Source organism: Clarias gariepinus, chromosome 25 (assembly GCF_024256425.1).
Source record: "Clarias gariepinus isolate MV-2021 ecotype Netherlands chromosome 25, CGAR_prim_01v2, whole genome shotgun sequence".
Classification (NCBI taxonomy): domain Eukaryota; kingdom Metazoa; phylum Chordata; class Actinopteri; order Siluriformes; family Clariidae; genus Clarias; species Clarias gariepinus.
In genome coordinates this window covers 3378743-3404577 of record NC_071124.1, presented here as the reverse complement: position 1 = coordinate 3404577, position 25835 = coordinate 3378743, and the positions used below count along the sequence as shown (strand labels likewise).

Here is a 25835-nt window from a genome sequence, read left to right as displayed (position 1 = left end):
TGTTTTACAGACTCCAGTGATCCACCCCACACACTCATAACCCAGTCTCGGTTGCCATGGTGCACAGTTAGGGTGAGACTCGTATTATAATCCTGACTGTCCCACCCCACACTGTCCATCCCCCGATCAATAATAATAATAATAATTCACCATTCAAAGCCTGAAAACACGACTACCCAGACACCTCTTCCGCCCCTCCTAAACCCCATAGCCGTAAGCATATTTGCCCCACATTTTAACCCACATATCCTCAGGGACTTGTTTGAACGAGAGACCTTACAGCGCCTCTATCCATCAGCCCCGGCATTACAGAGTGCCTTACAACTCCGATACGCTCTCGTCCCCAAGGACGAATTCACAACCCCGGCCCGTGGGGATCCGAAGGTCAAAGGTGACGGAGGATCTACTTTCGTCTCGTATCCCCCGCTTCCTAGTAGGACATGTGAGTCTCGGAGCTCCCCTGGGATTATGACTTTTTTTTTCCGAGAGGATTGGATGACGTTAATCCATTACTGTGTTCAGATCAGTGCAGTGCGGGTGGCGCTTTGGTGACTGCTGATGTCTCCAGAGTTCACAGCCGAAGTTTAGCATGATTTTAAAAATGTTTCTAAACCTCTCATAATCTTATAATCGGAATGTAAATGAGCCGTAGAGAAACTTAGTAAACGTTAGCTCAGATTAGCAAAGTTTTAACCGCTTAACTCCACCTCCTTTCCATTCAATGTCTCAACTTTAGTTTCAAAAGAAGGATAGTAATATAAAAATATATATATATTTTTTTTACACACTTGCTTGTGAGCATAAGCGATACCCTACCGGTTTGATTTGGGTGCGTCCGGGTGTGTTTAAAGCTCCATATACCAAGGAGCACATTGTAGCGAGAATAACCGAGGCCTTTTTCAAGTATATATCTGTACATATTCCCGTTTTTTTTTTTTTCTTCAACCTGGATATCACATGACTGACGCTCTTGTACCTCCCTGTCTCCTTCCAGGTTTCCATCTTAGCGGGACGGTAACAGAACCGGCCACTCACTCGGAACCCGAGGTGACGCACCGCGTGGCTATCAGCTTCGACCGCTGCAAGATCACGTCAGTGACGTGCGGCTGCGGCAACCGCGATATCTTCTACTGCGCCCACGTGGTGGCGCTCTCCCTGTACCGCATCCGGCGGGCCGAGCAAGTCAAGCTGCGGCTGCCGATCTCCGAGACGCTCTTCCAGATGAACAGGGACCAGCTGCAGAAACTGGTGCAGTACCTGATCACGGCGCACCACACCGAAGTGCTGCCCACGGCGCAGAAACTCGCGGATGAGATCCTGTCCTCCAACTCGGAGATTAATCAAGTGCACGGTGAGGATGGTGTGCCATTTCCAAATTCTTTACTTTGCTTTACTGCCATCCATTAGCTACCACTTACAGACGCGAATTTATTTTGGGTTTTTTTGCCTCCGAGTACGCGAATGTTATGAAAATCAACGTACGCTCCCACTTTCCATCCCACTCTGTCTGACATCATCTTTAACGATCAGCTCGGGCTCTTCGCAGAGACCTGCCAGGAGGGGGGGGGGGATCGAGGCCTGAGCGGGGGGGGGGAATCGAGGAAATGGGACGCAGCCTGCCAGGAATCCGGTCACGTGACCCGTTTCTCTTCAGAAGTGTCTTCGAGTGTTTGCTCGTAACTCGTAACCGGTTCGTTTTAAGACCCTATCAGGGGAGCCGTGTTAGTTTTAGCTCTGCCAAGTGCGGCTCTTTAGGCTAAAACGGTTTATGACAGCGTTCCCGAGCTCTCACAAGTCCCATAATCAGGAGTTAGGAGGTGGATAGGTGAGGGAAAGCAGACCACCGCTTCCTCCCGCTCTCTCTCCTAGCGGAAGGTTATAGCCGGTCTCGGCACACGTGGCACGAAAACCCTGGCCGGGAAGTTGCCCTCATTCTGTCGGAGTCGCCCAGGGGCGCTTATCAACCGCTCACCAGGAGCTGAGGAACAGGGTCACATGACCACGGCTGGCGAGAGGTAGCGTTACAGAAAATGAGTTAAGGTTTCAGTCAAAGTGCAGTGAAACATATTTTATTTTCTAATGATTTTATTCGGATTTTGTTTTTATTCTGAGCCAATCCTTATATATATAGTCATAAAAATATTAATTGTAATATAGTTTTATAATAACATTTAACAGCTGGTAAATTAAAATATCTCGAGTAGGACCGGCACTGTATGCAGTTATTGGGTGTAGTATGTGGGTGTGGCCAACCCACCAATGGGCGGGGCTTAAACCCGGATGCTCAGATCCGAACAACTACTGTATGTCATAGAATTAATTTGTGTTACAAAAATAACAAAGCCTTAAGATTTCTAGACTAATCACATGCGTTAACGCATTAATATCGGCAGCCCTAGTTATAATTGGTGATAAGTTTGTATTAACTTGTGATTAAATATGATCAGGTTTTTAATTTATAAATATAAGCTGACCTTATTAATTAGAAGAAATTCATAAAAGCATTTTTTTTCTTCTTTTTTTTCTTTTTTTATTTATTCATCAAAAAGAGAAAAACATTCCCTCACCTATGAAATGAAGCTGGACTATGTGTTTTTTTTTGAGAGACTGCGAGTTATGCGGGAAATGAATGACTGATTAATGAAGAAGGAAAGAAAAAAACAAACGCTTGATGATTTACAAAACTTTATCATATCGATCTGGTGGTACGTGTTGCTTTCTGACTATGTTTGGATGTAAAAAGCAGAACTAGTGCAGCGTGAAGAAGTTTCTCTTTCTCTCTGTCTGTCTCTGTGTGTGTGTGTGTGTGTGTGTGTGTGCGTGCTTTAAAGCGCACCAATGAGAAGTCGATCTGAAATGAACCGATGTCTCCGAATCTCTCTTGATAAAGTGATGAAATCCGAGATCGCTAATGCTTTCCATCTCGAGCCTGTTATTCCCAAATCAGCGTGTGCTCGCCGCTGAAAGCGCGACATTATCCAGAGAGGAGCGTAAAGAAGGAAGGCTCTGCTGAAGAGCGTTTTTACAGGGTGGAACTCGAGTGTTTTTCAAGTTATTCGATCTAAGTGGAGGCGTTACTCCAGAGCGAGCGAACAAAAATGATTTGTAGATTTATTTGTGATGAGTTGTATTTGCTCATTTTTAGCCAGGCTGCGCGGTTAGGTTCATATTTTTTATAGATTTTTTTTTTTTTTTTTACTAACCCTTCCTCTGGGCGTGTGTGTCTTTCAGGGGCCCCGGACCCCACGGCAGGAGCCAGTATCGACGATGATAACTGCTGGCACCTGGACGAGGAGCAGGTACGCGAGCAGGTCAAGCAGTTCCTCTCGCAGGGAGGCTACTACGGCTCGGGAAAACAGCTCAACTCCATGTTCGCCAAGGTGAGACGACGTTAGCGTGTGTGTGTGTGTGTGTGAAAGACATGCTCGATATTAAAGATGCTATTGTGATAAATGACGGCACTATAAAATCCTGCGAGGACTATTAAAATCAATGTGCTTTAATAAAATGTCAAGCAGCCTCTCATTTCCTGTGTGTGTGTGTGTGTGTGTGTGTGTGTGTGGTTCAGCTGACGTTCGAATTAGCCTCTGTGCCTGCTGTGTATATTTCAAATCTTGTTTTAATAAAGGATTATACAGTATGATACACCTGTGCTTTAAAGAAATGTCAATGTGTGTGTGTGTGTGTGTGTGTGTGTAGGTGCGGGAGATGCTGCGCATGAGGGACTCGAACGGAGCACGCATGCTCACCCTCATCACAGAGCAGTTTATGGCTGACCCACGCCTGTCGCTATGGCGACAGCAGGGCACGGGCATGACGGACAAGTGCCGACAGCTGTGGGATGAGCTCGGTGAGTCGCCGGTTTGAGATGAAACGATTCTAATGCTGCAACGTCGTTATATCACATCGGCATGGATTTAATCCGAGCTCTTGATGTGACATTTCGTATTGTGAGGTCTGTTTTATAGCCGTGGCGTCCGTATGCCGAGGTACCGACTGCTGTATTGGTTTTAGTCCATCGCAGTTCTCATCGCAGCGTTTAACTGTAACCGCATGCTCTTGAACTTCAAAGCCTTAATGTACATCAGAAAGCCGTAACACCGCCAACATGTAAGGCAGCGCAACGCCGACCATCAAATATGGCCACAAAAAAAATCAATGGCCTTTCTCTCGGCAGCTCGCTATCGATCGGGACATTTAGAGGCCGGATTCCTGAAAATGCCTGCATTGCAAAGCTCCGCCTCCTTTTTTTTTTTTTTTTGCCCCACTTCACACGCGTGATAACCGCCATGACTCGAGTTCCACGCAAAACTGCCCGGTGTTGATCCGGTTAACCGACAGAACGTGAGATTTGCACGTACGCCCGCGTTTTTCCATTTCACTTCTAAAGGGCCTTTTAAACGCTGCAGGCGGCGAGGCAGAGAGGCGGCGAGGCAGAGTGCACCCCCCCTTCCTCCTCCTCTTCCTCGTCTCGGCCTCGGGCTGTCTTTCTGTTCACTCTGTCCTCGCTCTCATCTTTTTCCTTTCTCCCCTCTTTATCTCCGTTCCTCTCGTGTGCTCTGTTTTTTTTTTTTTTTCCTTTTTTCCGAGACGCTCCACGCTAACCGCGCTCTGTTCGTTTCTGATTGTTGCACAGGTGCATTGTGGGTGTGCATCGTGCTGAACCCTCACTGTAAGAGCGAGGAGAAGAGCGCATGGCTCAAACAGCTGAAGAAGTGGAGCGACATGGATATCTGCCCGCTGGAGGACGGCAACTACGGCAGCGAGCTCCCGAACATCACCAACGCGCTGCCGCAGAGCAACCTGGCACACGGTGGGCATCCAGATCTGATCTTTTACGTCTAATTCCGTCAGATGTTTATTTAGCGTTTCTCCCTCGATGTACGCGGCCTCATGTCCCTCCGGTGTGTCTTTAGACTCGTTGGCCAGGCCGAGGCGCACGGTGTTCACTCGTGCCATGGAGGCGTGCGACCTGCACTGGCAGGACAGCCACCTGCAGCGGATCATCAGCAGCGACTTCTACGTGTCGCCCGCTTACCAGAGAGAGGGAGAGAATCTGCTCTTCAACCCTCAAGGCCTGCCACTCTGGCTCGGTAGGACAGACACACACATAAACACAGACACACACAGACGTGGGAGCGTTGTTGCGCTTGTTCGTCTAACAGTGACCTTTCATTCTTTCAGATCACGTGCCCACTGCATGTGCCAGGGTGGATGCCCTGCGATCCCACGGTTACCCGAGAGAGGCCCTGCGATTGGCCGTGGCTATCATTAACACACTCCGGCTTCAGCAGCAGAGGCAGCTGGACATTTACAAACACCAGAAGAAAGGTAACACACACTCACTCTCACGCATAAACACACACACAGATTGGAACATGACCTTACAGCAATCTTTATCTCCTCGGCATCGCGGCGCGCTCGTATAAGCCAAAAACCCTACAAAAGCCGCATTGTGCTCCGAAGCGGGCGGCTTATCTCCCCGTGTAGAGCTACAAGGCCTGAGAGCATCACACAGCTCGTTTTTGTGTTCAAGTGTTTGGTATCGAACTAATGCCAAGTCCAGATCAGTTGTGTGTGTGTGTGTGTGTGTGGGGGGGGACTGGGAGTACTGGGAGTACTGGGAGCTTTAGTACCAGAGTCACCAGTATTGCGTTACATAGTGAAGCTGTGCGTTAAATGCTTATGGGGTTGATGACAAGTTAAGTATTTTTACTTGTCTTGTTTAGCAGGGACGCAAATCACCAGGGATCACCCGATATCAGAGGTTATCAAGATACCGCAGTGCCGATCCGATGTGTGACGCCAAATTTTTAAATATTCGATCTGCTGGTTTTTTTTTTTTCATATTTTGTTCCAATCCTAAAAAAAAAAAAAACCGGGCCCATAATTTGCTCCTTCCACACATGATGTGAATAGTTTAGAGTTCGCCACCTGCAGGGTGAAAAAGGAATAGCAACATGTTACCGCCTCAAATGCAAAACAAACATATATATATAATATATTGATTTTATTATGGATTGAATTAAAAATAGATTTATGAATTGCCAAACGCAACTCAACAGATTCCCCCCCCCCGCCACATCTTTATTGCTTATTGCTAATCTTTTGCTAAATTACCTAGCACATTATTATTATTATTATTATTATTATTATTATTATAAGTCATTAGCTCGATATGTTAGCTTGCTAGAATTGCATATACGGATCAGGAAATTTGTCGCTCTGACATGTTGTTGTTAGTCTTTCGGCTGCTCGATATGAATTATCGAGATTCATAAATGGCTTGTTGGGGGGCACTTACTTTCGGAGCGGTTTAAAAAGAAACAGCTGTTAAGTGAATTATGGGTGATAAAAGGTTGAGCACAATTAATCTAAGTGTGTGTGTGTGTGCGCAGAGCTGCTGCAGAGAGGAATGACCAGCACTACCAATCTGGAGGGCTGGGTGGGCCACCCGCTCGACCCCATCGGCTGCCTTTTCGCCACTCTCACGGAGACGTGTCGAGTGGAGGACGACAACGCCATGGATACCGGAGGTAGACTATTATGGGCTGGCAGATGGGGTGGGGTGTGTGTGTGTGTGTGTTTTGTTTGTTGGAAGGAATTAGATTAGGCCTCTATAGCCTTTCATACTTTTCAAAACGCCACAGAATTGTATTATTGTGTGTGTGTGTGTGTGTGTGTGTGTGTGTGTGTGTGTATGGTCATATTGTAGCCGTGGGGTCACCCTGACGACACGGCGGAGTAAAATGTATAAAATCAATCAGCATTTGCATTCTATACATCGCTCCGAGCTGCAGAGTGTCGCCTTTTGTGTTGCTATTGTGCCAAACCAACAGGGAGCTATTGTGATCTGGAATAATGCAGCCAAGTGGTACTGTGTGTGTGTGTGTGTCTGTGTGTCTGTGTGTGTGTGTCCTGGAGTGTGTAAGGGGTGTACGTTGCACAGCCCTTTGTTCAGCTCCCATCACACATTATTTGGAAACATTTGGCACTTTGTAACACAGTGGGCGTGGCCTAAAACCTCATCCAATCAGCAGCTCCGGAGCGTTTACAACAGCTGGAGTGTGTATTCCAAACTTGAAACCCCCCCCCCCCTTTTTTCTCCTCTTTTTCTTCCCAGTCTCTCTCGCTTTGTTTTTGTCTCAGGAAAAACTTTACGATCTCCAGACACTCGTTCACACCTTCAGGAGTGTCCCCTGTCCTTCTTAACAGATGTGTGAATTAGCAACTCCGATTCGTTTATCACTTGGTGGGCATCCTCCAGGCCTTCACTTTGTGTGTGTGTGTGTGTGTGTGTGTGCATATAAATATATATGCACGTATTTGTGTGTGTGTGTGCGTTGTTTTTGTTGTTCCTTCATAACGTCTAATGCAAACACCGGAATCATGGCCAGGATTTAATATCTGGCGCTGACACACTTATCAAACAGATGGTGTTTTTTTTTTCTTTTTCTTTTTTTTATACATGCTTTTACACACACACACACACATACACGTGCCCTCATATTTTTCCTAACACATTTTGTGTGCACTTCCACAACCCCATTCCGTCCTAAGCGTTCCTTCCTCTCGCTCTCCTGCAGATTCCGGCGAGCCCAAGCCCCCGGTGTATCAGCACGTGCCCGTGTGGGGCTGCCCAGACGCCGGCGAGTCGTACCTGGCCCTGGCGCTGGAGGTAGCTCTGATGGGTATGGGACAGCAGAGATTAATGCCCGAGGGCTTGTACGCCCAGGACAAGGTGTGCCGCAACGAGGAGCAGATCGTCTCCAAACTGCAGGAGCTGGAGCTGGACGAGCTGCTGGTGCACACACTCCGCAAGCAGGCCATGCTTCTGCTGGAAGGTACGAGTTTAACCCCGCCCGCGACTCGTGTGCGATATTGAACTACTCGAGGAGATGTTGAGTGCTGACGGCCTTTTTTCCGTAGGTGGTCCCTTCAGCGGCCTGGGAGAGGTGATCCACAGAGAGAGCGTGCCCATGCACACGTTCGCCAAGTACCTGTTCACGGCACTCCTTCCACACGACACAGACCTGGCCTACAAGATCGGACTCAGGGCCATGAGGTGAGAACCGAGTCACAGAGCGTCCTCTGCCAGACCTTATTATTGAATGTAGATCATGTAATGGTTCCTCGGGCTCTTTTTTTAGCCTAAAAAATGAAATTTCGCAAAAAATTGTCTCGACCGAACCTAATGTTGGAAAGTTGTGCGTCCGTCAAGGGGCCGTTCAAAACTTGTTTACATCAGTGGAAATACAAGCGAAGCGAGTTTAGCATATTCTTTTGCGTTTTGTGCAAGATTTAGCACCATGGGTTAGCAAGAACAATAGCGAGCAGCTTTCAGTTTGGATTTTTAAAGCAGCCGGTGCCGAGAGGAATCATAAATTAAGGTTACATGGGGGTTAATGTTCATTTATTTCATGTTTAATTTCATTTACATGTTTTTTTCTAAATGTTTTGATTATTATTATACGCAGAAATATAATTATAGTGTTGGAAATTGGTAATATTGTTGGGTGGTTGAAACGGATTATCTGCATTTACATTGTTTCCTATGGCACAACATGTTTTACAATACAAAATCACACTGCACTCTCAGACACGAGCAGTAGAGCACAGAGCTGCAGTGTAGTGAATTTAAATAATGCATTCTGGGAAATATATTCATTAACACAAGCCTGGTATTGTATCACAGAATGTAAGAGCCAATCATGTGCCAGTATGCAAATGTAGGTCATTCTTTTCATTACATATTGGTGTAGCATTTGATGGTACGGTGTTTTGGTTCCTTATTAATAGTTATTGTGTATAACGGATATAAATGAGATGGTGAACTGTTTACCCTGGGTGTTAATCCATTAGGGTGTGTGTGTGCTGTAGGTTGCCTGTTCTGGAATCCACCGCTCCATCAGGTGATGTTGGTCACCCACACCACGGCATCTCTATTGTGCCGAGCAGATACCCACGCTGGTTCACCCTCGGGCACCTGGAGTCCCAGCAGTGTGAGCTGGCATCAACCATGCTCACTGCAGCCAAGGGTGAGTAACACACACACACACACACACACACACACACACTTCTTCTTCTCTTTTACATAAAAGATTAAATCTACACACTTTCCCTCTCGTAATAACCTGAAATCAGCCGCGATGCCTTAAAGACGGACAGCTGGAGCTTCGCTTCGTCCTAACCAACGTTGTGTGTTGTGTGTTTTGAGCAGGAGACATGCTGAGACTGCGTACCGTCCTCGAGGCCATCCAGAAAAACATCCACTCCTCGTCCCTCATCTTTAAACTGGCTCAAGACGCGTTCAAGATCGCCACGCCCGCAGACAGCCCGCCTGACATCACCCTGCTCAACGTGGCGCTGGAGCTCGGCCTTCAGGTGTGTGTTTGTCTGCGCAGTTTGTCTTGTTTAGTGTCTGTCTGTCTGTCTATGTGGCGTCTGATTCATCCCTGCATGTTGTCTCTCTCTAGGTCATGAGGATGACTCTGTCCACTTTGAACTGGAGACGCAGAGAGATGGTGCGCTGGCTCGTCACCTGCGCTACAGAAGTTGGTCCGTATCATGTCAACTGTATATATCATGTCTTACCGTAAAACCAATACTGTGTCCATATCCTGGTTCTGACTTTCGTTTTTTTTTTTCCTTTTTCGTTTTTCTCCAGGGCTGCGGGCGCTGGTGAGCATCCTGCAGAGTTGGTACACACTGTTCACACCCACCGAGGCCACGAGTATTGTCGCCGCAGCGGTCATGTCCCACGGCACGGCGCTGCGTCTCAGCCTGGACTACGGGCAACGCGAAGAACTGGCGAGCTGCGCCCGGACGCTCGCGCTGCAGTGCGCCATGAAGGACCCGGCCAACTGCGCGTTGTCGGCGCTGACGCTCTGCGAGAAGGAGCACGTGGCCTTCGAGACGGCCTACCAGATCGCGGTGGACGCGGCGGCGACGGCTATGACGCACGCACAGCTGTTTACCATCGCGCGATACATGGAGCACCGCGGCTACCCGCTGCGTGCCTTCAAGCTGGCCTCGTTGGCCATGGCACACGTGAGTCTGGCGTACAACCAGGACACGCATCCGGCCATCAACGACGTCCTGTGGGCGTGCGCTCTCAGCCACTCGCTGGGCAAGAACGAGCTCGGTGCCATGGTGCCGTTAGTGGTAAAGGGCGTGCGCTGTGCCACCGTGCTCTCGGACATCCTGCGCCGCTGCACGGTCACGGCGCCCGGCCTGGCCGGTATCCCCGGCCGCCGCAGCTCAGGCAAGCTTATGAGCACGGACAAGGCGCCGCTGCGCCAACTGCTGGACGCCGCCATCGGTGCCTACATCAGCACCACACACTCGCGCCTCACGCACATCAGCCCGCGGCACTACGGCGAGTTCATCGAGTTCCTGGGCAAAGCCCGCGACACCTTCCTGATGGCGCACGACGGCCACGTGCAGTTCGCCCAGTTCATCGATAACCTCAAGCAGATCTACAAGGGCAAGAAGAAGCTCATGATGCTCGTGCGCGAGCGATTCGGCTGAGGAGACACTCGAAGGACTCCCCTCTGCTCACTCCTTCTTTATTTAAGGCATTATTTTCTTCCTGTATATTCTGACTATCCTTAATTTTAATTCTCGTTTTTAAGTTTGAAACAGTTTGTGTTGAAGTGAACATCCAACGTTCACGGATTTATCCGAACCTGTGGAGGCCAGAACAACCTTTAGATTTCGGCTTACGCTCGCTTTAGTTCAAAACTGATGCAGATGTGGCACATAAAGAGAAACCAAATGATAGGCGGAGTATTTTGAGCCTTTTCCGTCATGGTGATCGGTGGTTCTTCTTCTTATTATTCTTATTATTGTTATCATTATTTTATTTTAATTTTTTTCCCGGTAAAGAGCTCAAACGCTCAAACGCAGTCATTCCGAATAAACCACTCGCACACAGTGTTACAGTCATACCTCGATCGTATTTTAAGGAACAGCTTTAAGCAGGACGAGGGCTAGCATTCGCTCGTTCCCGCTCGGAGGGGAGGTTCAGAGCAAAAAGAGCCAGCTGAAATCTCGAGGTGTTCCTCATCCTAACCCAGTTCTAGGTGTCCCAGGAATCAGCCGAGCCGTGAGTGCCACACTCCTCTCCTCTCTGTCTGCTCCTCTCGGTTTGTCTTCGCAAGACGAGAAAAAAAAAGATTTAAGGGAACGTTTTAACCGAACGTAAGAGCCACGCCTCCACACCTGAGAAGAGCAAAGGGTTTCCTTCTCCGCCTGAATCCGAACAAATAAATGGCTTCACTTTCACGGAGGAAGTTACGCAGACAGAGATTCTTGCACCGTCACAGCTTAGCATTACCGCGCACGCGAGGCTCCCTCGTCGAGTCCGGCGGCCGCTTGAAAGTTCGGAAGAGATCATCGGATCTGTCGGCCGCGTCGCGCTTAGAAATGATTCAGAAACAAAAATAACTGTCGTTATACAAGCACTTGATTTACTCCCCGCCCCTTTTACTATGTCTGGCCAAGCATTAATCAAAATTCGGTTGCCTATAGAGATAAAAGAAATGAATAAATAATGCCAGAGGACCAAAAAAATTATAAACTTACCACCACATAACCACCTCCATCTCCCCCTACAAGTGCCCGCTCGCCTCCCAACACTTAGAATGCACTCGGCGGCTACGAACGGAAGGAAACCTGGAGAGAAAGGACAAGATGCTCAACTCAGTTCTCAGGGAATCACTTTAAGAAACGAAAAAAAAAAAAAAGAATAGTAGCATAAGCATTTAAGATATTGTAAATATGAAAGTGTCAATTCAAAAAATTGTAAAGTTATAATTATTTATGATAACTGTAAGGTTTCTTTTTTTTTGTTTTTTTGTTTTTGTCGTTTTCTTTTTCGGATACTTGAATTTGTCGCGGGCTGGGAATGTGACGGCAGAAAGACTTAAAAAAAAAAAAAAAAAGAAAAACATTTCTCAGGTGCTCCTGTGAACAGTTCCTTGTTTTTTTTCCTTCTTATTTCTGGTTCCTTTTTTTTTTTTTTTTGTACACTTCTTTTATTTCGTAAGAGAAGCATGGCGTGTGAAAATAATAAATAAATAAACTGAAGGGAAGAAAGAAAGGAAAGGAAGAACAGCCGTTGAACTGACTATGCAGAACCACTTCCTGATTTTATGTTTTTTCTTTAACCCTTTTTTTGGGAACGGACAGTTTGGGGACTTTTGCCTTTCGAGTGACTTGCATACGTCTTCTGTTTTTTAAGAATTTTTTTTTTCTCTTTAACTTTTGAAGCCTTATCATCTTCTCAAAGTGATTTAGGGAGTCTGATCGTAGGAGGATGCGGCGAGGTGTATAAACCGGGTCTGTGCTGAGTTCTGCTTAAATCGTCTTAACAATTAACCGAAGCATTTTGGATTACGGCTTGAGGATTATTTGGTTTTGTCTAAATGTTCATGGAAGGAAATTAAGAGATGCTTCTTTAATAAAAAAAAAAAAAAGAAAGAAAAGAAAAGCATATGCATACAGTGTAAAAGCGAGCATGTTATTTTGCAGATAAACGGCGCAGTCGAAACCTGCCAGCTGTAGAATTATGGCAGGAATTTAAAGAAAAGCTCCGGTTTTATTAGCTTTTTTTCAAAGGAGACATCAGGTTCATTCACTTTAATTCATTTTATCTTCACGTTCCGTTCCGTAACGTCCTTCATACGATTAGTAAGAAAAAGCAAGAAACCTTCCACAAACCATCCTTTCTTCCTCAAGTGGTCTCACATGACCTCGACCAGATTGAGCCGTAATCGCCGGAAGAGATGCGCGCAGATGTTCTGCAGCTTTAGGGATTAAACCTGCCTCACGTGGCAAATGCAGAACGCTCCTTGCTGCCTGCTTATACGGACTCCACGCATCCAAGCATCCTTAGTAGCTCGCCTAGCTGATCCAGCGGCATGGCAACAACAACAACAACAACAAAAAATATCAGAATTCCTGTGGCTCTGAGTTTTTTTTTTTTCTCCTCTCTTTCTCTTTCCCATTACTCCTTTAAGTGTCTATATGTGTTGACTGTACCAGTGTTCTGATCTGTCCCTAGAGTTTAGAAGGAAAAAAAAAAAGATTAATAATAATAATAATAATAATCGCTGGTAGAGATTGTTCACTAGTTCATCTACTGTTTGAGTTCTGTTTTTATTTTTATTTTTTCCTCTTCTTTCTTTTTTTAATTTAAGGGAAAAAGTGTTTGTCACCTCTCCGTGCTACTGAATTATGAAAAAGGTATCCAGTATTTGTTGCCACAAAAGTATAGTTCGACGACGTTTTGTTTTTTTGTTTTTTCCTTTGTGCAACCTCTTGAGCTAATGTCTATAAAAAAATTTATTACTATTTATGTAATGCTACTACCATTTTATATGATTTGTGTTGAATTTCAGTGCTTTTTCTATGAATAAAGTGTGAAACACGGCATCGTCTGTTCTTCGAGCGAGTCAGCTTAGGGGTCGATACGTTCTTGAATCTGATTGGTCTGATCTCTGAGTCAGGTTTCAGTTTATATTATTTCTAATATTATATATATATATATATATATATATATATATATATATATATAACATTTTTATACTAATGGTATAAAAAGTACAATTCAATTGAGGATATACTACGTAATCTAAACCTAATAATTATTAGGAATTTTCTAATAGATGATGTAATGCTTTTTGCAAGGTCTGGCCTTACTTACCTCTTATGGAATGAGTCTCCAGTGTCGGCACTCTGTAACTGGATCATTTCTCTGAAAGTTTTTAAAGATGGCCAACATTTGTAAGGTTCCCTGGTCGCAAAAGCTGTTAAATTGTTTTATTCGCTTCAAAAGAATCGGAAAAGAAAGTCTCTGGTTAAAGAAATCACGTATTATCGTACAACATGCTGTACTTTTACATGTTTAAAAATGCATTTAATATTGCACGTCTTAATTGCAACTTTAAGCATGTACAGCATGTACTTTAAAAGGAAATGGACTAAATACGGTCGTTGGATATTGTTGCTGTGGTATAAAAGGAATAAATCACATCATAATGCGGTGTTATAGAAAAAATAATCAGCTTCATGATAACTGTTCATGTCTGCTTCATGTCAGATGGATTATAGAGTGCATCATGGAAAATCTGCATATTGTATAATTTAAAAAGTGAAACTCTAAATCTAGATTTATTACAACGTGAAATGCTTCAAGTGTATTTTTTGTTTTGTTTTGTTTCTGATTATGATTTACAGCTTATGAAAAAAAATCCAGTATCTCAAAATATTAGAATATTTAGTTTCAAGTTTAAGTAAATTTTTATTCATACAGTATAAATACCATATAGCTATCAGTATAGTTTCGCACACACAGACACAACCATGGGTAAGACATCTGACTTGACAATTATCCAGAGGACCAATATCGACAGTCTCCACACAGAAGGTGCTGTATCAAAACATGTTCATGTAAAGTCCATTGGAGGGGGGAAATGTGCTAGGAAAGGGTGCATGAGCAACAGGAATGGTCGCAGGAGTGACGTGAGGCTGGAGTCAGTGCATCAAGAGCCACCATCCACAGACATCTTCAGGAACTGGGCAACAACATTTGCTCAGTGGGACATTCTGCATTTCAGCTGAAAATCAAGCTTGCACACTCTGGAGGAAGAGTGGAGAGGCACAGCGTCCAAGTGTGAAGTTTGCACAGTCAGTGATCATCTGCTGGTTTTGGTCCACTTCCACTGGGAGATTTTGGAGCACTCCATGCTGACAAGCTTTCCAGAGATGGAAAATTTCCTTTTCCAGCTCGTCAAGTAACTCAGCTGACCTGAACCCAATAAAGAATCTATAGGTTTTTGTAGAGATGAAAATGAGAAACACGAGACTAAACAATACTGATAAGCTGAAGGCTGCTATAAAAGCAACCTGGTCTCCAATAACGCCTTAGCAGCGCCACAAGCCGATCGCATCTATGCCATGCTGCATTGGTGCATTTATTGTGCTAAAGGAGCCTTGACTAAGTGTTAGTACATACAGTATATGAACATAAGGTTTCAGAATTTCTGTATTAGTTTTTTTTATATACAGTAAATACTGTGTGATCTTTGGAAATCTTGTAATATTCAGAATTTTTTTATTTTCATAAACTGTAAGCCATAATCATTAAAATGAAAACAATACCAGCTTGAAATATTTTAATATTTAAAATACATATAAATGCTTTAAATGTTTTGAATTTAGATGAAGTAAACTTATAAAAAAAAAAACCTAACTATTTAAATTTTTTGAGATGCGCTGTACTACCTCTTCATTAATTATTTTCCTATTTCCTTTATCTTTTTTTTGCCAGTTCCTTTTTTCCCTTTCCCAAGTAGTTAGACAATTAAAAAAAAATATTATTCTCTTAAAGTGTAATGATTTCAGTATTGATCTGTGTAGCCTTATTGCTAACTTAACATTCTCCATAAAAAATTAGTGAATACCTGATGTATAGGTTCCAGTGCGTCCAGATTTATTATTTTTTTCCCAGGTTAGATATTCTGTGATGTAAAACACATTGTTTCAAAAAATTGTATTGGATTAAATAAGATTAACCACTTCACAAGTCCCCAAGTTTAGAGTTTGTAAAAGTTTAGAGTTTGTCAGGACGTCTTGAGGTCAAAATGGCGATGCTTTTTAAAGTTAGGTTTGGCAGTCAATGCTAAGTCTAATTAAACTGTTAATAATTAACATGGGACATTTTCATGGCACTGATTTACCAACACGTCTGAGGGGAATATCGACATTCTTGACTGTTTTTACATACGGTATGATTCTTGCTTTACATTACTACAGTACATTATTCAAACTACCCCATAGCAAAGAAACACAGAGATGAGAGCTCAGTTAATCTCTTCTTTGTCCCCTAGACAAAAATGAGCTGTCTTTGAGACTTGAATGAGATTTAAGCCATTTTCTGCATCTTCTCAAATGTGTCTCAAATATGGCTCATTACCTCTACATCTCACAGATAGTTCATATTTGTCTTGTGCGCAACTTACATATGCAGAAATGAGCTGTCTTTGAGACTCGAATGAGATTTTAGCCGTTTTCTGCAACTTCTCAAATGTTTCTCAAAATTGGCTCATTAACTCTACATCTCGCAGATAGTTCATATTTGTCATGGGTGCGACTTTAATACCCTAAAGCGGTGTTTTCCGCACATAAAGTATACAGTAATTGTAAACTGTGCATTTGGGTTTTCTGATATGATCCTATAATTATTTTAAATTTTTGCTTAGTCATGTGTGTATAGTTAGTTTAAATGAAATAAAATTGAGTTCTTTAGATTGAAGAATATATTCTGCTGTAAAAACATTTATCTATATTGCACAATCCTGACTCATATATAGTATATTTATTAAAACATACTGCAAAGAATTGCTAAAATGCTTTGGGGTTTAAGAGCTAGGCTTCTCTTAGAAACAGATCCATCTACACTAAAGAGGTGTTTAGTACTTTATTATATACTTCATCTTACTCTTCACATACAGGTAGATGGAGGGGACGGTTAGTAGGTTGGATCTCTGAAATGAAGATATGTAGATATGTAAGTCAATTACAAAATTGCTTTGTAATACATAAATGTTCTATGTCCTTTTTTTAAAAATTTAAAATCTAGCTTGTTTTTTTTTAATCCAACCTCTAGTTATACCTCTACGCCCAGGTGTCTCTTGATCAACATGGTTAACCTTTTACAGATGTGTACACCTTAATGAATTTCTTGCAATTAAACTGGCAAATGACAAACTTACTTTAGATTCTATACAAATGTCGTTAAGCCTACAGTGTATATAGATTATAATAAAGACATAATTTCCCACAATTTCTCCCACACATGCTCTAAGCCTGAAAATGTTAGTGTGTTTGAAAAATGTGCAGCGAGAGAGAACTTTTCCTGGCTTTGGCCCGTTCTTGTAGCCCTTACACACAGCAAGAAACCATTTTTCATCTCCTTTTTGACTGATTCTTTTCACTGGAAGATTGTCACAATGCTGTGGACTTTGTGTAACTCCTGTGTAAATCATACTTTGAGTTGAGCAGTGTGACACTTTATATCTTGGTCAGGTTGGGTGACATTTTGTATCATTCAGTGTCTTGATTTGCCAGATATTGCTGGTGTCTGTAATATCGTGTGAATTGTAAATTTATTACACCGTATGCTGTTAATTGAGGATTTTTGATAAACTTTCATATTTCTCATTTGTGTTTCATGCATCTCATTTGTATCTGGCTTTAATCTCATTATGGTCTTATATATGTCTCATTTGCTTCTCCTTTAAATGCAGTTCTGTTTCTCATGTACATCTCAGATTTTTTAAATGTTTCTCAAAAGTATGTCTCGCTTTGTGTCTCAGTTATGTCTCTTTGTTTCTCCTAAGTGGAGTTTAGGAGAAATAAAAAAAGACAAAGTCGAGCTTGTAATGAGACAAGAAAAATCTCATTCTGAGCAGCAAAATTTTGCTATGGGACATGCTTTCGTTATTAATTGTTCATTAAAGTGGTATTTATGGTATATAGCACGTTCATAGAAATGTATAAAGTCAAATGTTAATTAATATCGAAATTGACATGAGCTTGTTTTAAACAGAATTGTATTTGAGCAAAAATACAGTAAGGATGCCTACAGTTTATGTTATACCTTGAAGAACAGCAATAATCATTTTAATGGATGAATATTTAAATGATTATTAGTATATCAATTTTTTCTTCTTTGTCTTTCGGCTGTTCCCTTTCAGGGGTCGCCACAGCGAATCATTTGCCTCCATCTAACCCTATCCTCTGCATCCTCTTCTCTCACACCAACTAACTTTATGTCCTCTCTCACTGCATCCATAAATCTCCTCTTTGGTCTTCCTCTAGACCTCCTGCCTGGCAGTTCCAACCTCAGCATCCTTCTACCGATATATTCACAATCTCTCCTCTGAACATGTCCAAACCACCTCAATCTGGCCTCTCTGACCTTATCTCCAAAACATCTAACGTGGGTTGTCCCTCTGATAAACTCATTCTTAATCCTATCCATCCTTGTCACTCCCAAAGAGAACCTCAACATCTTCAGCTCTGCTACCTCCAACTCTGCCTCCTGTCTTTTCTTCAGCGCCACTGTCTCTAAGCCGTAGAGCATCGCTGGTCTCACCACTGTCCTGTACACCTTTCCTTTCATTCTCGCTGATACTCTTTTATCGCACAACACACCTGACACTTTTCTCCACCCATTCCAACCTGTCTGTACCCGCCTCTTCACCTCCTTTCCACACTCTCCGTTGCTCTGGACCGTTGACCCCAAGTACTTAAAATCCTGCACCTTCTTTACCTCTGCTCCCTGTAGCCTCACCTATACATGTAGCCTGATATATTAGTATATCAATTTACTTAAGATAATTTGCATAATATGACAAATTCTAGCCAAATATATGCATTAAAATACTACTACTACTACTACTACTAATAATAATAATAATAATAATAATGGAAAGTTTTTAATATGTTCGTTTTTGAAAGGGCTCGTCACATGACTAGAGATCAAATTTTATGCAATCATTTATACAAATTAATGTTCATCAATAATTCAAGGTTTTCAAATGAAAATGCCACAAATCATACACACTTTAAAACGAATACTTAACTCTTATATGTACTGTATGTGTTGAATTTATTGCACGCCTATACAGTCACAAAAAACAATGAAGCATTTAATCTTATTTCATGCATAAATAAAAAAACGGTAAATGCTAAGGGTTACTACTACTACTGCTACAAATGTTTCTCAAAAGTATGTCTCGCTTTGTGTCTCAGTTATGTCTCTTTGTTTCTCCTAAGTGGGGTTTAGAAGAAATAGAAAAGACAAAGTTAAGCTGATAATAATACTACTACTAATAATAATAATAATAAGCTGAATACATCTTTATATACTTCCTAAGAAGGTTGTCTGTGCATCTTTATATTTCTACATATAGCAACTCTATCCACGATGCACATTTCTTTTTTGGGACTCTTTTATCGTCCTCCTCTAGTTGCCAGTGTATCTTCATTTAAATAATTTACAAATTCTTTTAAAAAATTAAACACTCATGATACAAACTCTGCATGGCGATGACATTGCCGTATGTTAAGACGTGTACCTTGCTTGTACGGTGTTGTTTTGTAGCAGGAGCTCACACACACAGGAGATCCAGTCGACAGGAGCAATACACTCCAGACCTGCTTGTACAAACTCCTTCATTCATCACCGAGTCGTGAAGCCGTGTGTTTTGGGGTCCTGCGAGGGCCGCCGACTGTACGAGGGAGTATCACCAGCTGAAATATAGATGGGGCGACTGTGTGCTTCCTCAGCCTGCTGAGATTGCACAACTTACATGTTGGGAGACGAGGTAAAAAAAAAAAATGCGTTTCTCAACTGGTTGTGAGTTTAGAGCTGGATGGACTAAATCTGTAAGGCTTTCAAAAACACCAGGATGAGTTTGAGTTCAGAACTTAATGGTGTCTTAACTGAACACAAGCACACATGTTCTTAATTAACATATCTAATCAATAATAATTTCTGAATGTCAACATAATATTGATATTTTTTTATTGCAACAGTAACACAGAAGCTTTTTATTAATGGTCTATAAACCAGTCAAAAGTTTGTACACCCCTTCTAACTCCATTTCTGAGGCTGGTGACTCTAAATGAACTTCTCCTCTGCAGCAGAGCTCAGTTTTGGTCTTGCTTTCCTGGGAAGGTCTTCATGAGAGACAGTTTCATCATCATGGAGCTTGATGGATTTTACAAACGCACTCGACACGATACCAGTCTTGAAAGAACTCTTCCAGAACAGCTGACCTTCATGTTTTAAAATAACAACTCATTACCTAATTACCTAATGCCATATTTATGATTTCATAGTTTTTTTAAATGAAAGAAATCCAGTATTGTTCTAGAATGTAGAAAATAAATCACTAACCAAAAAAAAAAAAAAAAAGAATTAGAAGGGTGTGTCCAAACTTTTGACTGGTGCGGTAATTGTGGTTGAAAGGCAGATCACGGGGGCTGGTGGGGTGGATGTTCACATAAACGCATGATGAATGTGTTCCTGTTGATTTGGTTCCACATGTATGGAATGAGTCTCCAGTGCCAATAATTTGCCACAGTCACAAGTAAAGCTTTAGCTTTTCCATTTTAGGGAGCGTTTTCTCAGTAACACTACAAGATATTTATTGTTTCTCTATTTTAACTTAAACTTTTGTCACATATACATTACTGTACAGTGAAATTCATCTTCTCATCTCCCACTGTAGCTGGGGTCAGAGCTCAGGGTCAGCCATGATACATCACCCCTGGAGCAGCTAGGGATAAGAGCCCTGCTCAAGGGCCCGACAACAGCAACCTGGTCGAGATGGGACTTGAACCACCGACCTTCAGATCAGTATCTCAGTGCTTTAACCCTCTGAGCTACAACCGCCCCTAAAATAGATGTATGGAGCCCTGGAGTGAAAAACAAATGCATGTCAAGGAAATGTCTTGAAATGCTATTGCTTGTGCACAAGATACATTTAGTTTACATGTTTTTTTGTTAATTTGTGGGCACAAGACGCAATTTGTCCCCATTTTTTAGTATAGACCCTCACTATACAAATTTAGTCCGTTCCAGAGGCGAGTTTGTAGCTCGTAATATTGTATAACAAAGTGCATTTTTCCATAGAAAGCAATATAAATGTGCATAATTCGTTCCAGATTATAATCCACATTCTAAATTTCCAAGGCTTAATCAGTTTTAGCATATGAAAACAATCACAACATTTATAAAAGACATATTAATTGCGTGAAATATATAAAAAAAAAAAAACAGACACCAAACCTCATTTACCCTTAGTGTGATTTATTTCCTTGTTATATGGAATTATTACCACTAAAACTATGACAAGTTCTAGACAATTAGTACTCAGAACACAGATTATTCTAATTGTTTCTTTTTTAATTTCCATTGAAAGAGGCTCCCGTTTTTTTTTTTTTTTTTTTTTGATACCATCTTTGTTAACATTAGCTATATTCTCACTACATCTTGCACAAAAACCTTGACCGGCTTGATCGCTTGTATAGCGAAACTGCTTTGTACGGTGGCCGTGCGAAAGTGCAAAACAAATTAACAAAACTGAAAACAAAATAACAAAACCCAAAACAAAATAACAAATTCGAAACTAAATTAACAAAACGGAAAACAAAATAACTAATATCTGACTGGCCGAAAAGTGCAATACAAATTAACAAAACGGAAAATAAATTAAAAACCAAATAACAAAACCCAAAACTATTTTTTTTGGAGGGAGGAGTTTTGTTGTTTTGTTTTTGGTTTTGTTATTTTGTTTTCGGATTTGTTAATTTGGTTTTGAATTTGTTAATTTGTTTTCCGTTTTGTTAATTTGTATTGCACTTCTCGGCCAGTCAGATACAAACCGGAAAAGGTAGGTATAGTTAGCGAATGAAATGCTTACCGCTGATTGGACGAGACATCTGTCACTCAAGATTTGTTTTGCACTTCACGGCCGCCGTAGTTTTGCATGTCGTAGCAAAATACAAAAAAATCCCCCCAAAATTTGAGTCCACTGTAATTTGTACTCACGATGTATAGAATTTGTTTACGTATCACATGTGCACGTTTTTCTCATTCATTTACTTGTTTCACAGAAATGTTTGCACGATGTATTAGAACATGCAAATGAACTAAAATGTAGAACAAATACTGTGATTACTTTGGGGCTTTAGCTTAATCATGTAGAGGGGGAAGGTGGAGAAGTAAAGGCATTGGTGCCTCAGTGGTAGGTTTCTTGTCTGCCATGCGAAAAACCCCAGGTTCAACTCCCACCCACTGCCCCAAACCCCAGCCACGGGATGCAGTTCTGGTCCCGAGCACTGATAACATGGAAGGGCAGCCAGAATAAAAACCTGTGCCAAGCTGTGTATAGATCAGATGGTCAAGAGTAAGACTTATAATAGCAGTTTTTGGTCTCCCAATACATTTATGTAAAATTTGCAAATTGGCAGTTTTAGTTTTGTGTGTTTGTTTTAAAGCAAGATTGACTAAAATGTTACAGTTCACTGCATCATTATCATTACTATCATTATTATTATTATCATCATCAGGCAGGATGGGATCCCAGGGTGGTGTTGGTCCTACAGCACCGTGCTTCCATGCATTAAATACTTTTCCAGCAGTTTCCTTGATCTGCTATAAAGTCTGGGTTCTCTCTCGGCTCTTAGGGGAGCTGATTTGCGCAGCTTTGTTCTGCCTCTCTGATTTTCCCTACTGTGCTTTTTTTTTTTTTTTAATTGGGTTGTTGTTTGGGTTTTTTTTTTTTTTTTTTTAGAAAAGGAAATACTCAGCTAGAGGAATTGTGTTCTAGAGAAAAATGCCATCAGTGTGGCGTACGCGTGATCCGGGAACCGCATGAAGTGTAGAGACCTAAACCTCAGAGCTGAAAGAGTTATGGATTATTGTTTATCCACAGAGGCACGAACGCCAAACCACTCTGTTTCTCACAATCGCTCATGACTTTAAGGACCTGTCAGTCCCTTTTCCGAGCTCTATTTTGCAGTGGAGCCGTGAGGACATGTCCAAACTTCACCTCGCTCTCCCTGCGCTCACTAATATTTCGAATCGATCCCAGGCCAAGCCCTGTGTGTCTGATAAAGCGCTGATAGTGCCAGGGCCTGACAAGTGATGTACAGCATGGTGTCTGCTGCAGCAGATTGGATTTTCAGGCCTGCTGATTCGCTGAGAGATTGCGCCTGAACCCCGGTAACCCCCCTCTGTCTCTCTGTCTCGCTTATCCTCCTCGTGGGTCCTTAAAGAAGACCTTGGGGAATGGAGGTTTTCTGAGTGTGGATTCATTGTTGCAATTAAAAATAATGTCCGGAGCCCCTTGAGGTAACTCGTACAAGGTGTATGTGTGTGTGTTTAGAAGGGACGAGGTGCATCCCAGCCTCCTAAATCCCAGCTGCGCCCTTTGGAGTGACAGGGACTAGAAATGCTACGCCGCTAATCAGTAAATTGACTGCAGCTTCTTTTTTTTTTTTTCAACAATCAAGGACAACAGCATGGCGTATGGACAAGCTGCAGCTGCCTACCATTTCATACACAATGGCCGTGTTGGTGTGTGTGTGTGTGTGTGTTTTCCACCCCCATTGTGTACAGTTGAGATGTTTGTTCAGAGACAATAGACACCTAGAGAATGAGATGCCGCCTGTTCGCGTTGGCTTTGTGCACCGATGGCGATCAGGGATATGAAAAACAAATACGATTCACAGGACGGACACAAAACAAGCAGATTCCTGACGAGAGAGTCAACACAGAAATCCTGAGCATGATTGAAACCTGTTAGGGATTGCAGATTCCATTTATTCAGATCAGTTCAGGATTGGCACCGTCTAGACGAGGTCAGGTGACGTGCTGCGGAACTCAGAGAGGGAAAAACAAGTGGATTTGGAGGATTAGACCGTCCTCGGGTGTTTACGTGTCTTAAGGAAAAGCGTCCGCTGAGACCATTCGATTTTCCCTTTCAAGCTAAATGTTTGCTTCTGTAATTCCTGATCATACACGGATAAACCTCCGTCAGCGTAGAATATTTAACATTATATTCAGTTTCTCTCTCGATTATGCACTAAAACATCCCGGTGCGAGGCTCGTCCTCGCCTCGATTCTGATCTCATGTTTCTTTCGCTGTAAAGTTTCACACGATAGCCCGTCAAGTGTCCGTATGGGTTTCATCCAGGTTCTCAGGTTTCCTCCGACCGCCCAAAAACAAGCCGGTACTCGCCCTAACTGTTCGTAAGCTGTCCTGGGAGGGATCGGCGTCTCATCTTTTATCTGGGACGTCTCTTATCTAGGCTAAGCCTTCTTCAGTTCTGTGCACTCAGGCTAGAATATTAGCTAGTTTAGCTAGCAAGTCATGAAGACAAGAAGAGGCTTGTAATTTTCATCATAGGTATACCTCAACTATGAGAGACAAATTAAGAAAAAAAACATCCAGAAAATCACGCTGTAGGATTTTAAAAAAATTTATTTGCAGATTATGGTGGAAAATAAATATTTGGTCAATAACAAAATTTCATCTCAATACTTTGTTATATCCCCTTCACCGGCAATGACGGAGGTCAAAGGTTTTCTGTAAGTCCTCACAAGGTTTTCACACACTGTTGCTGGTATTTTGGCCCGTTCCTCCATGCAGATCTCCTCTAGAGCAGTGATGTTTTGGGGCCTGTCGCTGGGCAACAAGGACTCAACTCCCTCCAAAGATTTTCTATGGGGTTGAGATCTGGAGACTGGCTAGGCCACTCCAGGACTTTGAAATGCTTCTTACGAAGCCACTGCTTCAATGCCTGGGCGGTGAGATTGGGATCATTGTCATGCTGAAAGACCCAGCCACGTTTCATCTTCAATGCCCTTGCTGATAGAAGGAGGTTTTCACTCAAGAGCTCAGGATACATGGGCCCATTTATTCTTACCTTTACACAGATCACTCGTCCTGGTTCTGCTGCAGAAAAACAGCCCCAGATCATGATGTTTCCACCCCCATGCTTCACAGTATCATCAGTGGTCTTGTATGTCCTTTGACAGCTCTTTGGTCTTGGCCATAGTGGAGTTTGGAGTGTGACTGCTTGAGGTTGTGGACACGTGTCTTTTACAGTATTTTTTTAAAGTTTTTAAGTATTGATAAAATCGGTTTTCAAGTTCTAGAAGCATATGACCTGTAAAAACTGTTGCTTAAAAGGTTAAAAAATCTGTAGTGTCCGTAACCATGTCAAATTGTCATGCACTATCGTAACAATAGATAAAAATCAACAAGTATTATGGAAAATGTTTATATATATATATATATATACACATCCGAGCAGCTTGGCGGTTGTGAAATTTGAACCAGGGACCTTCTGAATTGTAGTCCAATGTCTAAACCACAGAGCTACCCCTGACTATACACTTATGCTGTACCATCCCAGGAGACTTTGGGCACGAGGTGGTGAACACCCTGGACATGGTGCCAGTCACAACGGGTGCAAACTTCACGCACACAGACCCAAGGTGAGATTCGAACCCTGGTCCCTGGAGGTGCGACACCAGCTCCAATTTTAGGAGTCAGGGCGTAGGAGTGCTAATTAACAGCACTAAACAAAAAACGGATAATTTGTCCCTCTAATATTGCAGTGTAGATCTAGATCAATAAGCATTATATATATATATATATATATATATATATATATATATATATATATATATATGCATGTATGTATGTATGTATGTATGTGTGTGTGTGTGTGTGTGTGTGTGTGTGTGTGTGACTTTTCTGGTTTATTTCAGACCTAAGACAGATAAAAAAAAAAACCTAACAATATAATTAGGAACAAAACCAGACGAAGTTCAAAAAATGCTTAACGTTCTGGTGTTCAGAATAAACACGCGTGCTGTGAATCCAGACTTTTGGGCCACGGAGTCGATTAATAAATCCCTCTGTAACCTAAACCACATCAGTGAATCAGTAGTGATTTTTGGTTGAGTCAGACGTCTATTACTAGCGTGGATCAGACACCACACTGGCCTGATTTGATCGATCACGCTCGTGGTAACACGAGACGACGTGTAAGTCATGCTTCCTACATCATGTTTTTTTCTTTAAGTCTGTGTGCTTGTCTCCTTGTCTACTTCCGTCTCGTTTCCATCAAATAAAGAAACTGATAAATAAATGTAAAAAAATCTTTGAAAAATTTTCTCTTTATATAGTTGAATATATATAAAAAAAAAAAAAAAGCCTACATACACACAAATACAAACGCAC

General features: G+C 42.3%; 1 protein-coding gene across 1 annotated transcript in view; it reads left to right on the top strand.

Annotated features, from left to right (window-relative positions):
• zswim5 (zinc finger, SWIM-type containing 5) overlaps nucleotides 1-13434 on the top strand; it is a 41151-nt gene extending 27717 nt beyond the window's left edge. Inside the window, exons 2-14 of the mRNA XM_053486540.1 lie at nucleotides 995-1351; nucleotides 3232-3380; nucleotides 3700-3850; nucleotides 4637-4813; nucleotides 4917-5093; nucleotides 5185-5331; nucleotides 6399-6536; nucleotides 7587-7844; nucleotides 7930-8065; nucleotides 8881-9038; nucleotides 9221-9384; nucleotides 9477-9558; nucleotides 9668-13434. Of these exons, the coding sequence (XP_053342515.1) occupies nucleotides 995-1351; nucleotides 3232-3380; nucleotides 3700-3850; nucleotides 4637-4813; nucleotides 4917-5093; nucleotides 5185-5331; nucleotides 6399-6536; nucleotides 7587-7844; nucleotides 7930-8065; nucleotides 8881-9038; nucleotides 9221-9384; nucleotides 9477-9558; nucleotides 9668-10530 (2957 nt within the window). The 3' untranslated portion in view covers nucleotides 10531-13434. The remainder of the gene's footprint in view (nucleotides 1-994; nucleotides 1352-3231; nucleotides 3381-3699; nucleotides 3851-4636; nucleotides 4814-4916; nucleotides 5094-5184; nucleotides 5332-6398; nucleotides 6537-7586; nucleotides 7845-7929; nucleotides 8066-8880; nucleotides 9039-9220; nucleotides 9385-9476; nucleotides 9559-9667) is intronic.
• The last annotated feature ends 12401 nt before the right edge of the window (nucleotides 13435-25835 follow it).